This window comes from Ptychodera flava, chromosome 14 (genome assembly GCF_041260155.1).
Source record: "Ptychodera flava strain L36383 chromosome 14, AS_Pfla_20210202, whole genome shotgun sequence".
Lineage (NCBI taxonomy): Eukaryota > Metazoa > Hemichordata > Enteropneusta > Ptychoderidae > Ptychodera > Ptychodera flava.
Window position 1 is genome coordinate 4,767,204 of NC_091941.1, and position 14,196 is coordinate 4,781,399.

The 14,196-nt window shown below is 36.3% G+C and overlaps 1 protein-coding gene across 10 annotated transcripts in view; it reads right to left on the minus strand.

Annotated features, from left to right (window-relative positions):
- The window catches only part of LOC139149035 (uncharacterized), a 48,848-nt gene that overhangs the window by 5,984 nt on the left and 28,668 nt on the right, over positions 1 to 14,196 (minus strand). For 4 of the 10 annotated variants that reach the window (XM_070720538.1, XM_070720537.1, XM_070720535.1 and 1 more), the window contains 5 exons: positions 11,903 to 11,938; positions 11,018 to 11,226; positions 10,294 to 10,417; positions 3,569 to 4,153; positions 2,636 to 2,700 (listed from right to left, as the gene is read on the minus strand). In XM_070720538.1, coding sequence (XP_070576639.1) covers positions 2,636 to 2,700; positions 3,569 to 4,153; positions 10,294 to 10,417; positions 11,018 to 11,226; positions 11,903 to 11,938 — 1,019 coding nt within the window. The remainder of the gene's footprint in view (positions 1 to 2,635; positions 2,701 to 3,568; positions 4,154 to 10,293; positions 10,418 to 11,017; positions 11,227 to 11,902; positions 11,939 to 14,196) is intronic. The other 6 variants (XM_070720539.1, XM_070720536.1, XM_070720532.1 and 3 more) reach the window with 3 other exon arrangements.

The window sequence follows — 14,196 nt, forward strand, 5'->3', positions numbered from 1 at the left end:
CTCCACTAATAAGATGAATAGATATCTGATTTGGCTTAAACAGACAGTAGTTGTCAGTTTTGATGATTGTTTACCCCACTAGATTTGTTTTTAATGTCAACTACAATCTCTTGTTCTAATCCTCAAACAATGTGGAGATATTGTTGACAAGTGAATTCTATTCTGGTCTGAGCTAGAATTTAATGGTAAACAATTACAGTGCATTCTACACATATATAGATGCTGTGTTGACAAGTGAAACTGATGTTTTAACATGCCATGGGCAGTGGAACGAGAACTTGCAATTGACATACAAAAAAAAAACAAAGATAGTAAAAAAAATTATCAAAGCTATTGGCCCTTTAAATAGCAATGCAGGTCAACTTGCAATGAGATTACGACAAACATTAAACAATGACGTACATTTCATGGTTATAATAACTCATAAAATTATCAGGGGAACTGAAGAGCATCTATTTCAATATGCAGAGTGGAAAAAAATATTAGCAAATTTTAATTGCACATCCCAAAATCACCATCTGTGTTAAATAATAAATGAATCTTTGTATCATAATGCTCCCCAGTGACACAAATCATCATGGATTGACGTAACAAGGAGTATACTTGAGTGATGAATTTATGAGGATAATATTTGATTGGAAAGTTCTGAAAGCACGATGGCATTTCTTTGACATTCAACACAGGTGGATGTTCCAGGTTTCACTTGGCAATAATTTTTCCACATTACTTGCAGCCCAGAGGCAAAGAGACCATTCAGAAATAAAATTTAAAATTTGAGCGTCATTAACATTGCATGGGATGACTATGTATCTTAAATTAGAGATGTAATTTCCTTCAAGGTTTGTCTAGATACATATTTTATGCAGTGTTGTGCAGAGATGGAGTTAGATGAAGATAGAGGCAAAGTCAGTTCACTATGTTTCCATCATTGAGGTAATTTAAGGTAAGAATTTCACAACTATTTTTATATATATATATATATATATATATATATATATATATATATATATATATATATATATATATATATTATAATATATATATATACATACATACATACATACATACATACATACATACATACATACATACATACATATATATATATATATATATATATATATATATATATATATATATATATATATATATATATATATATATATATATATATATATATATATGAGAAGTACGTAAAACAGAATGTATAGCCTTTGGCCGTTTCAATATTTTCTCTAGGGCACTCAGTACTAATAACATTGTGCTGATGATAAGAATCCAAGTTCTGGCTGATATTCAAAGATATTTTAAGGACAGGTGATCCATTTTCTAGGGTGGATCAGTGCATCTATGAATGGATCTTCATATCTAAATTTCCCAAACACAATATGCATGGCCTGTCATGGCACTCAAGGCTTGCACTCTGAGGCAAACACTCTTCTGTGCCTGTGCACTTTTTAAAGGTAAATTTGTGCTAGAAATCGGCACTTGATCATGTACGGGTAAATCGATATGCTCTGAATGTTACGAGAGGAGTGTTTGAAGATCAATGTTTACAATATATTTTTGTTTCTAAGGAAGCAACTCAATGATGGAAACAGAGTAGAAATGGCATGCTAGTATTAGTTGTACTTCGATGCAGTGCTGTTTACTTTTAACTAGTTCTATAAGCTGATTAATTAATTCCCTTGTTCCATTTTATTTATCACCTTGTTAAGACTATAAATATTGAAAGTGTCATATCCGGGCGGTATAGCAGGATTAATCCCCTGGTACATCAAGAAATAACCTTTTAAGGGGAAAAATAATGAGATATATAGCCTTGCTGACACTTGGCACAATTGAAACTATTTTTACCTCTGAATGAGGTTAGTTTCCAGTCATCTTAGAGAAAATTGATATTTTGAAGAATGTGTTTGATTAATTTTGGCCGCTTACCTGCATCCACAATATGACATTTTCCTGTTTTATAATTAATGATCAACCATCATCAATTATGTAGCTATTAATTTAAAGATTTGATCACACTTTCCACAGTAGATCACACAAACACCACAGTCATTATTTATTCTATTTTTCCCCTTACTTCCTTTGAAGTTTCATACATATGAGTCTGTAGAGACCACTGCAGTTGTGCCCACGGACTTAGACAAAAGTTACAACTGTCAAATTACAGAGTAGTTCAGCGATGAACTTTGACCTCTCTAAATATTGTTCCCATTTGTCTCTCGCTGAAGGGCAAAGCCTTTCTCAGAGATCAGGTGTCAGTGAGTTGAATCAGGTACAGTGCAGCATAGCGATGGCTCAATGCGTCTTTACATCAAATGTGATAACCATCTGTGAGCATCTTTAAACTGAAAACAGGAAGCACCTGGGACTAATTTTATATTTTTTTGTTCCATGTGATTTTCTTGGTTGATGAGTCCCGGCCCCATCATTTCAGATTCCCTGGAAAAAGATCCTGAGCCATATCACTTTATGAGAGGGCTAAACCAATGCACTGGTGGTAAAAAGGGGTGTACGGTCACTGTTACTATCATCATGGGTATCTGTGTCATCCAGTGTGGAAAGTATTTCTTCCCCCCCCCCTCCCCTCCCCCTCCCCATTTCCTGTCAGTTTGGAAAGTTCACTTACGATATACTCAGCCACTTGCTCATCAGAAGAGTGAGCATTTTGAGAAATTTCTTTGTCAGTGTGACCTGTATTGAGTGGAATTTGATGGAGGACAGAGACAAGAACAGCATTAAAAGAATCCACACATCCAAGTTAGATCAAGATTAATTCAAAATAAGCCATTGCATAGAGTTGTCTCCACCCCTCTGGGTGATAGACATTGATATTGATAGGAACGTTTCATTGACATTGGAAGCTGCTGATGAAATCTTGGTTCTGATATTTGATTTGTCTGAAAATTTCTGGCAAATCATTATTTTGAAGTGAAAAATATGCCAACCCTAAACTGATGGAGGATACTCGTTGCAATGGCTTTGCAGCATTGAGACTGGCCAATGGAAAAGTGGTAATGGTATGTAAACACAGCAAGAGTATGGAAGTGTCCCATAGCGACCACTCTGTTCCCCTTAGCAATGCGTGATGAGATAGGATTGATGTGTGTTTAAATCCATAAAACATTGCATTCTGGGAAGGACTTGTAAAGATTCATGAGTGTACAGAGAACAAGTTACAGTCATCTCATGATAAAATTCTGATTCTGATAGCTGTATTCAGATGCTATACCCTTCCCCTAACATTTGACTTTCAATGATGAAAATCCTGATGAAGCAAACTATATTGGATAACTTCACCAAACGTCAATCTTCTGCGTTGAATATTTGTGTGCTTTACATTATACTCATTACAATATTTGCAAAAATTCACCATTCACTGCATTCCTCTGCGATTAAAACTAAACTCTATCTTGAGGCAACTGACAGCACCAAACGATCAACAAAAACTTCATTTTATCATTATCCAAAGGGAAAAAGCTACAAAAACGATCTTTTTCTATGGGCTGTCACGACTGCATGCTAACTAATTTCATTTAGTGAGTGTCTTTATATTCCTTACCTGAATCAAGATCACCAGAATCAAGATCTATTGCCACTGGCTGGCTTTCCCCTCCATCATCTTCCACAGCTATCAGTATCATTGCAGGGGGTGCCGCTCCTGTTACAGACTGACTTGCAGTACTCCCTTCATTGCTATTGCCTTCTGATTTCACCTCCGCACTTTCGCCCGTTACATCATCACCATCTACCTCTACATCGTCACCTTTGACTTTTGACCCTTGAACTTCATTTTTATCAGAGTCTGTTTTCTCATCAATTGTTTGTCTGTCTTCCGGTGTCTCCTCAGACCGTTCCTTATTTTCCTCATGCAAAACATCTGCACTGCTGTCAATTTCCTTATTTCCAGAATCATTTTCGTTTTCAACGTTTTTAGAAATTTTTGAGGAGTCTCTATCTCCTGGGACGTCTTTGTCACTGAGATCAGACCTATCAGGAGTTGATTCTCTGGAGTCTGGTTGTGTGTTGTCCATTGAAGGGACGGACACTTTAATGCTGCCTGAGTTGGATTTTGTTTCAAGATTGTGTTCATCTGAAACTGCTTTGGTCTGTCGTCCAAGGAGACTGCTAGATGTTGATGAGGCTTCTGTAAAGTTGAACAAAATTTCAAATGAAATCAGAAACAACAGTGTAAATTAATTACAAAGATGCATGATTCAGAATTTCACCATTCACTCGTAATGTCCTTGTCAAGTACATCAAAAATAATTCGTTTTCTTAACCCATTACAGATATCTTTTATAAATTTTACCATTTTAACACACAATCAAAGACACTCCTAGTTAACAAAATCATACAGAATAATAGGCAAAAACAACACCACCAAATTCAAACAAAAAATGTTCAAATGTCCTTCACATAAACTTATCTACACTTGCTAAGGAGTGGAAAGGAAGAAAAGCATGTGAAAAGCAGGAAGGAAAAGCTTGAAACACGCGTATACATAAAAAAAATAAAATTCATGAAAAACACCATATCTGAATCAATGAAATTTTACACAACCGTAAAGCATCAAACTGATTAGATGGTAAAAGTTGTTCATCCAAGGATGGATTATGTTTCCTTGGAAGACAAGGACAACCAAGGGATTCCGTTTCCTTCTTTGATTTCCCTGTGACTGGCTCAAAAAGTGCAATCAGTGTTGAACTCGCATCCTACAAATATTGTTCACTGAAGTGTGATGTTGAGGGTGAGCAGCTGCTCGATGATTCGTTGGGGAAATGATCAAACCATTGATAGCACTAATTTCAGCATTTTCACCTGAAGTGAGTAATATTCCTATCCACAATATACAGGTACTGTCCTGTTCATTGAAAAGCATGCATTTTTTTCCAAATCTCTGCAGTGCAGAATTTCAGCAAGGGATATATACACTCATTTCACTGTTTTTCCATTTCAGGTATTAATTTTGCTGATTTAAGAAGTTCCTCAACACCTTCAAAAGATCAACTTGATGGAGCAAGAAATCTTATTCATTGTTATTATTGGGCTATAGACTTTTCTGTATCTGACAACCTCTGTTTTCACGTCTCTATCTTTTTTCAAATCCAACATACACTTATTGAACTAAAGTACATGAGATTTAAATGTTACATTTCTGTGGCCTTCACTTCCTTTATTGATTTACCAGTCTGCTTTTAATGCACCTGTACATCAGACACTCTGTACTTATTCAGCTCTGTGTGACTTATACTCATAGTATACTTGTTCGGTAATGTTAAAGTAACAAAGATAAAACACAATTTTACCCGCCCATACACTCAGCTTAAAAAAAAATGATTGCGAGCATGTGCATCTCAAATTGTTGGCTAACCATCATGGATTTCCCGGCACCGAAGACACAGAAACTTATTTCAAAGAAAGAACCTCTGCATACAAAACATGAGTGAATTCACAGAAAGTAGCAAGTGTAAGGACTTCCTTATCACGATTCTCATAAAAAGTACTTAACCACTATTTTTGGAGCAAATGCCACTCTAATAATAGCATGAATGAATACCAGGTGTGTACTAGCTCACATATTTATAGCAAATACAGTGAATTGCTGAACCTTGGATACATGCAGTGAGGAACTATGGCTTCAATTACATGTGTCGTGATTTTAGAAAACAAGGAAGTGTTACTTGTCAAATATCCTACATGAACACTACGGTAGTACAGTGCCCGTAAGACTAGACAAATATAGAGACAGAATGAAACACCGTCATTTGTAAAATAAGGAGTGATCACTTCAGGGTGTCAGTCAGGACAGAGTATTGTTACATATCAAAAGTGAGATAGATATAGAACTCTTGGCGTGCATCAAGTAGTCAGGTAATCCATGTAATGACTTGGAATAATAAAACTTGAAGTTGTATCACCAGCAGTCTCTCAACTGTGTTAACAGACAGTGAAGGTAGTGATCTTGTTTGAATATTACATGTTCCATGAATTTATAGATTTTTCAATTCATTTTCTGGATGCAGTTTTAAGAGATCTTCAAGCCCATACGTCTGAATTTTGTAAAATGCAAACCATGTCATGTGGTTCTGCTTTCTCCCCATGTGACCGGTACAAGACTTATCATTGGTCAATCAGGTTGTCTCATAGTCCTGAGGTTGAGTCTGTCCTCCAGTATTAAATATCAAACTTCATATATAATTAATAACCTTGTAGCTAATCTCTCTAGGAAAATTGCCGCAGTTTGTTTCCTAATCTCCTAAACATGCTCTAGCTAGACAGATATGCTAATAGGGGCACAGTAAGATTGGGTTTTCCTCAAAGTTAATTTACTTTGCTTATTGATTTCTTCGTTCCCCGGGGAACTATTTACTGTGGCCATCAAGAAAAGGGGAAGGGAGGTGAGAGAGGAAAGGTATGTGTGTCAATTAAGGTACATGTATCATTAAATGAACAAATTGCTACCAACAGATTCAGATGTCATCTTTTCTACAATCATGTCATTTTTCACTGTCCTGAAGATGGGAATGCTGTAAACTGTTCAGAGATTTTTCATTACTCATCACTGCCTGCTGGTACAATTGTGTAAATAGAATTTCTGCAACAATACAAAACTCAGAGACAGGACAACCTGAATCAAATTAGTTAGCCTACGGAAAGACATCAAAATCTATTCATTTTGCTGCCGATAGAAATAGATCACCAACATCATCATTATCATCATAGTCATCATCACTGTCATCATCATCATCATACTAAATTAATCATTTTGAAATCAGGTATAGGAACAATACTGATAGAACTGAAATACTGCAGACAGCTGAGAGCTGCTTGGAAACGTGACTTCCAGTGAAACATTTCAAACACTCAGTTTATTTATGAATGAATACAGATAAGCTACACATAATATGATTCCCTGGTATGGGAAAGACCTTCAATTCATAGAACACATCATTGATTTTCCAGGTCAATTACATATTACATCCATTTTTGAAACAACCTTCAACATATAAACAAACTTCAACAATGATGACTATAGGAAAACGCATCACCTCTACAAACACACAACGAATGTATTTGAGAATTGTGACATAGGCAAATAGCTGTAAACAATCTCTCAAATTTTTCTGAGTGTTTGGAGGTTTTGAGTATTTCTGAAATATTTTCTGAAAGCACTAAATTTGCTCCAGTGCAACTGTTTATTGATAAAAACAAATGTTTCTTAATAGTGTTTATAATTTGTGGAACTGAAAATACTGATCAATTTAATTTGTCACCAGGATGTACACGTACGTACTTTTTATCCTTCAAAAGACATAATTCCAGTGAGTATAAATTGAAACTGTGGATGATGAGGCGTCCATGGACACATGTGTCCCATGATGTAGTAAACATGCTACATTGAGGACATTTGGCTAATCTGACAACTTATCAAAATTGTTAATCTCCCAGTAAATCTAGACATGTAGCTACAATCATGTATGTTCATCACACTGAATGTCAAACTGCTCAGAGTTTTGATATTTTCAAAGCCAGCAGGGGGCGATCACGATTCACACCAAGTATGTCAACATCGGGGGAAGGACATAATCATTGTATGAGATTATTCTCAGATTTCTCTGTGGGGGTTTTTATCTGGGAGATGTTATATTTTCATGGCATTCTCCTTGCGCTTGTAAGCATTTTGGATTTCCTTGAAACTCTAATGTCAATTGGTGACTCTCGCACACCAAATGCCACTCTGTAACTTGCAGGAGGACTTTTAATGTCAGCATGGGACTTGTATAAAGATCTGAATGTCAACAGGTGACACTGTTATAATCCTGACTGGGAATGCTGACTGGAGGCTAGCTGTCAAATTTCACCTTGATCACACACATATATAGTCACTATGATTTGAGCCAGCAGTATGCAAGTATAACTGCTTGCCTGATAGTTTTGACTAAGCGGTATCCATGGTGACATCCGTGCTCCAGGGAGCAATCTGACGATCAGCGAGGTCTTACCAGGTGATATGACTCTTGCTATTAGGTGAATTTTCTTGACTGACAGCTGACAACTGACTTCAGAACATCAGCTATGCCAAGCTACTACATCTCCATATCATTTCATTTCATTGTAATATGGACATCTCAATAGTCATTTCATTGTGATATGCACATCTTAATAGTCATTTCATTGTGAGATGCACATCTCAGTCATTTCATTGTGATATGGACATCTTAATAGTCATTTCATTGAGATATGGACATCTTAATAGTCATTTCATTGTGATATGCACATCTTAATAGTCATTTCATTGAGATATGGACATCTTAATAGTCATTTCATTGTGATATGCACATCTTAATAGTCATTTCATTGTGAGATGCACATCTCAGTCATTTCATTGTGATATGGATACATGTATCTTAATAATCATTTCATTGAGATATGGACATTTCGGTCATTTCATTGTGATATGGACATCTTAATAGTCATTTCATTGTGATATGGACATCTTAATAGTCATTTCATTGTGATATGCACATCTTTATAGTCATTTCATTGCGATATGCACATCTTAAAGGTAGGGGACTTGATCTTGTTCTAGTCTGTAAGAGGATTATGGAGGTGTCACAGAATTTTGTTTTCCATTGAAATTGTAAGCTAGTAAGTAATTTTCCTGGCAAGACAATCTGACGCCAGACCCATGCCTTTGATAGTCATTCCATTGTGATATGCACATCTCAGTCAAGTCATTGTAATGTGGACTACTGCAACTCAGATGTCTGAATTTCACTGCACAGAAAATGTATGATGCAGGTTGTACGTAGTCCCACCAGTGCTCTGAATATAACTTAGGTAACCTAGAGTATTAGTGAAGTGTCAACAGGATGTATTCTTAAAACAAGTTTACTGGTTATATTAAATTTTACTCTGTATGTCTTCTGGGAGGTAATCACAACTTTTCAAGAGAAATATCCACACAACAAGACTTAATTAGGGGGGTGCAGCACTGCTACAATTGTTATCAAATCTTAATGAGAGTCATGAGACCATCCAGTCTTTTTATAAATACACAAAAAGAAAAACAAAGAGAAAAAAACCATCAATCAACACAGGACAGATGGAGAGGCAGAAAACAGAGCACACAAAGCCATGAAAATTGTCAAATTGGAAAGCATCACTAGGCAAAATCATGGGGTATAATTTCTTGTTTGAAATCTGTTAGAACACATTAGAATGCACTGCGAGGGGTTCTAGGACAGTCACCCCTGGACAGTTACCCATTGAAAACTTACCCTCACCCCATCCCTAACTCTAGCCCCACTGGGTGGGTGGGATACATGCATGAAGGAAATGTCAGGGGGTTACTGTCCCAATACTCTGCAGTGGTAAAAGATAATGCTTTTCTTTTGCAAATTTTTGCTTTCGCAGTGTCAGAGATGCTGTTAATAGGTACATGGACTTTTATTTAACTTACCCGTAAAGCAAGCGAGAGACATGTAAAACTATTTGGGTGGCAAAGAAGGTTGTGGAAAAAAAGGTTAAAAATTAGCAAAGGTGCATTTCTATCAAAGAAATATGTATCTTGGTGTTAGCATTGGGTTAATACTGGTGTGGTTTTATTGTATCGGCTTTCAACTTGTTGTTTGTCATGTTGCCTACATATGATAACTAAGTATTGTTTCTGTAAAAAACAATGCATGGGACAATTTCATAGCACACTAAATTGCAGTTTTTGCTGGAAGTAAAAGACCATATTTCACATTGATAGCAAACATTGACAAAGATTGACCTGTCCACCCCTAATTACCTGTAAACAGATCCACAATCGCCATTGATAGCAATAGATTGGGGTCAAACCATTGGGGTGAAAAGGTTAAAGTGTGATCCCCTGGTCACTTGATGACCATGCGAGATCACCAGGACGACAGATGATGCATTTGTGATTGCCAGGACATTGGGAGACCATTTATGGCGTACTTGGTGGAGTAAAACACTTCACTGTTTGCAAATGGTATATGAATTGTGAGTCATTTCCAGATCAAGGCTGCCAATTTTTGTCATCAAAATTTGCCAACAGAATGTTGTGTTGATTTGATAAAGCCTCATTTCATTGACATTTGTGCTTTCAACCGTTCATCTCAATGACTTTACACAGAGGTCAATATTCTTCCTTGAAAACGAGCAGCATTATATCAAACACTGGTGGAGAATGAGGTTAAAGTAAGTGAATACTGGAATGCTTTGAATGATGCATCATAAAATTCTGGATTAGTTGATATTTCGCACAGAACTCACCTGGGAGGCTAGAGTCTTGGGTTTTCATGAAAGAATCAGTGATGGAACCAGAAGGTGAGATAGTACCACCCCTGTCATGGGTGGGTGTTGCCGTGGGAACCGGTGGGTCAATTCTGGTGGTTTCCTGAATGAGAAACAGCAAGCATACTAAATTTACATTCACAATGTATTACAGCTCAGGTACATGTTGATAAGATTGCAATGTGATAAAGAGTGTTCACCAGCCACATAATTTTCGCAGTTCTACAGAAGATATGTTATTATAACCAGGGCAAAACCAAGTCAATAAAATACACTACACTTGTACCAAAGATAGGCACTGAAAGATTTGCAATGTGAAGGTCAGGTTTGTGAGAATGATTTATGAAGAAATTTATCTTTCTCAGGTGAAGTTTGACTGATGTACATGTATCTTCCTTTCTTTCATCCGACTCTATTATAAAGTATATCTCACGATAAGAATAGTCCTCAATAAAATATAATTATGGTTTGTATGAATTTCCTACTCTGCAGGCAGGCACAGATAATGTGCATTCAAGGAGAGTAAATCTTTTTTCGACAACAAAATCACACTGTTTATTACAAGCATGTTTTTTTTTGTTATATGTATACCGTATTTCCATTTAGATTTTCAGCTAACCAGTTAAAACCGGTTAGTTGTTTATGCCACAAATAGAAACACTAGCAGAGCATGCCCTGCATAGATCCATACAGCATACAGTACCTGGGTTTCAGGTCTCTTGAACGGTTCTTCAATAACGTTTGTTCTTGAGTTGTTGCCACCATTAGCCGTTGCTGCTGTCGTCATAGTCGGAGGTGGCTGGCCTTCGATGCCTCCGGACTGGTGTTTACGGATATGCTTGGAGGACGCCTGCCGTGAGATTGCACCGACCCCCGGAGCGGCCAGTATCTTAGCATTGCCGTGGACTGAATCTTCAAGGTGGTTAGAGAAGGAAACAAAAGTTATAATGGTCGTATCACATTTTGTTGATGCACAAAGCTGCTAATGGGGACACACAAGAAGTCAGCAGAAATGAATGTTATGTGTAGCATTCAAGTGGAAGTCACTTTTGAATGCAACAGACAGGAACTTGAGATCCCTCACTTCAAAAATGACAAAAAAAACAACAACATCAACGTCATAAGAAATAAAATTCATACATATGTATATATACACATTGGCAAACCTACACATGGACACACTCCTTTATGCTGAGGAAAGATTTTTCAATCTGAAAGTTACAAACTGAACGGAATATTTTTCTTTTTGAGATTTCTTCAATGACACAGTGAGTTAAACTTAGTTTGTCTAAACAACAATCTATTGAGGACATTTCATTCATTCTAAAGGTGTCCTTAATCAAGGGGTTTCAGTGCATGTGTGTATATACATAAATATATAAGTAGAAACATAGCTCTGAAGATGACAAAACATCAACAAGCACTAAGATATGAGAAGATCGACATTTATCTTTGTCTGTAGATGATTTATAAGTATACGGGAGATTTACAATGGCAGTTAGGTACTTGAAGAATGAAGACAATTTCTATTTTAGCATTGAAGTAGAGAGACACATGTATGGAGGATCTTCCGAGTAGATTTTCTTACCATTGCCATAAGCCACTACAATTTGGAGTATGCCGTCTTAGCAAGGTGAAAAAACGGAGGAAGTGAAATGTTATAGTGGTATTTGCATGTCAATGGGTGAAATCAAACAGATAGTAAACAGTGATACCGGTAGTAGGGACAAATATTGTCAGAAGCATGTTGCTAAGTTAGTGTCAATTGCTACTCATCATTGCAGGTCACTGTCAACAGAATTGCTTTGAGTTGGAAATCTAGACTATGAGGTTGTTAGCATAACCAGGTTGTACAGAAAGTAGCAGAGACTGCATGCAGCAATAAACTGATGTTAGACTCATGGGTTTAACAATTTTTTCTTACCAGGTAGGTACATGTATGCAATATGATTTAATGTATTTCTGAAACTTCTGGAAAACTCAATTACATGTACTCTGACTTAAACCTTTCTGTTTATTCTCACAATAAGAATATGCATGTGTACATTACTTTCATTAAATAAATAATACCAACATAGTCCAAGGTTATTGTCTCATAGATTAATCCTTTCATCCCCATTTACCGGTACACAGGTCCACCCACACTATTGAAAACAATGGGGGTGTATCACAGTGTGGGGGGGGGGGGGGGGAGAGTATTGCATACTGACATGTGGCTGGTATTTCAACTTTCACCTACAAGTAATCACTAATTGACATTAATTCTATCTCATGATCAAGAGCCACGGGCATTGATTCAATGTCACCTTTGAGTACAGACAAACAGCTAAGATCACATTTTTCACGCCAAAAATGCTGCACTTGCTGGCTGTTATGAAATAATGAATTGTATTAAAAATTGGCAATATAATTTCTGACAACTGAGAAGTTGCATAGAATGAAGATGGGATTAGACAGAAAAATAAAACCATCTCAGATACCACAAGTATTTCTTTACAAAAAAAATCAGATTTGAGTAATGTGTCTTGTTTCTAGTACAATTACAGTGACAATGACACTCTCAGCATGTGCATTTTGAAGCAGTCAGCTCCATTATGAGAAAACACCGGCGCTGTCTGACGGTAGTTGACATCATTACACATCAATTTAGGTCAAATAAAAACCTGACAACAAGGATAATTTGACAAGTCACGACTTGAACACAACAGATCTGACGATGACGATGAGAAATGATGAATGCTACAAGGCGGCACACTTGAAGGGTTTTCAGAGTAACTGGAATGTCTTCTGAGAAAATGAACCGAAATCTTTGCAATGGATCATATACAATTTACACTAACAAGTACTTTACAGTGCTGAAACTCACCAATCTCATCAGTCTCTCTCATGTTGCAGTTAATCTTACATTTTATCATCGATACATTATAGTTTCATGAATATTGCATTTTTTCCCAAATTGAAGGGATAAAGTTACCGTCTTAAATTTAAGAAACATTTTCATCAATTTTGTATTATTACAAGAAGTCAGATTTTTGGGAAGCATCTTGAGACATACTGGAAGAGTAGTAAAGCAATAATATCTACACTACAGCCCATTTAAAGACAGAAACGAAAAAGAAATGTGACAATTTTTGTGTGTAAATAATGTAAATTAGCCATAATTGATGTTGACTGCAGGCCACAGCACGTTGAAGTAAAACCAACATTTATACTGTTATATTTGACTCTTAGCTAATCATGTTACACAATGTCATTATTTTACTTTTAGCTGACAATTAAGATTGCACACAATTTTCTTTTTACATAAAAATAATGATACACAATCACTCTTTGCCTGTGTAAACATCGATGAAGATTTTCTTGTTTAAAACTTCTACGAAAGAATGAGTAATGAGATATGTGAAAGGTGACATTGTAACCTGCACAGTGACACTTGAAATTTGCTGTGTGATGGACAAATATTGATGTTAATTAGTTTAATCTATAAGGTGATCACTGAACCAGATCAAGGCTTGTATCAATTACTGTAACTGCAGGATAATAGGATGAGATCAGACTATGAGTGGGATGTGAAGTCAGCTAAGTGACACAGTTACTCTTGTAGTAAGTTTTTGATTCCTTTCAAGAATTAACTTTCATTCAATAGAAACATCCATTTGTTTTTACTGACTTCAGCAAGCATTGCTGGTTCTAAAATTTTGATTTTCGTCATAAACTATGATGGGCTTGTCTTAAATTTTAATAGGCAAGTTTATAATATAATTACTGGTGCATGACTGGTGATTAAACACTAAAGAGTTTCCTGTTCAGGTTACTAAAAGCAGTCAGACAGATATTCCTGATTAATCAGCGTAAAAAAAATCATGCATGGGCATTATTATC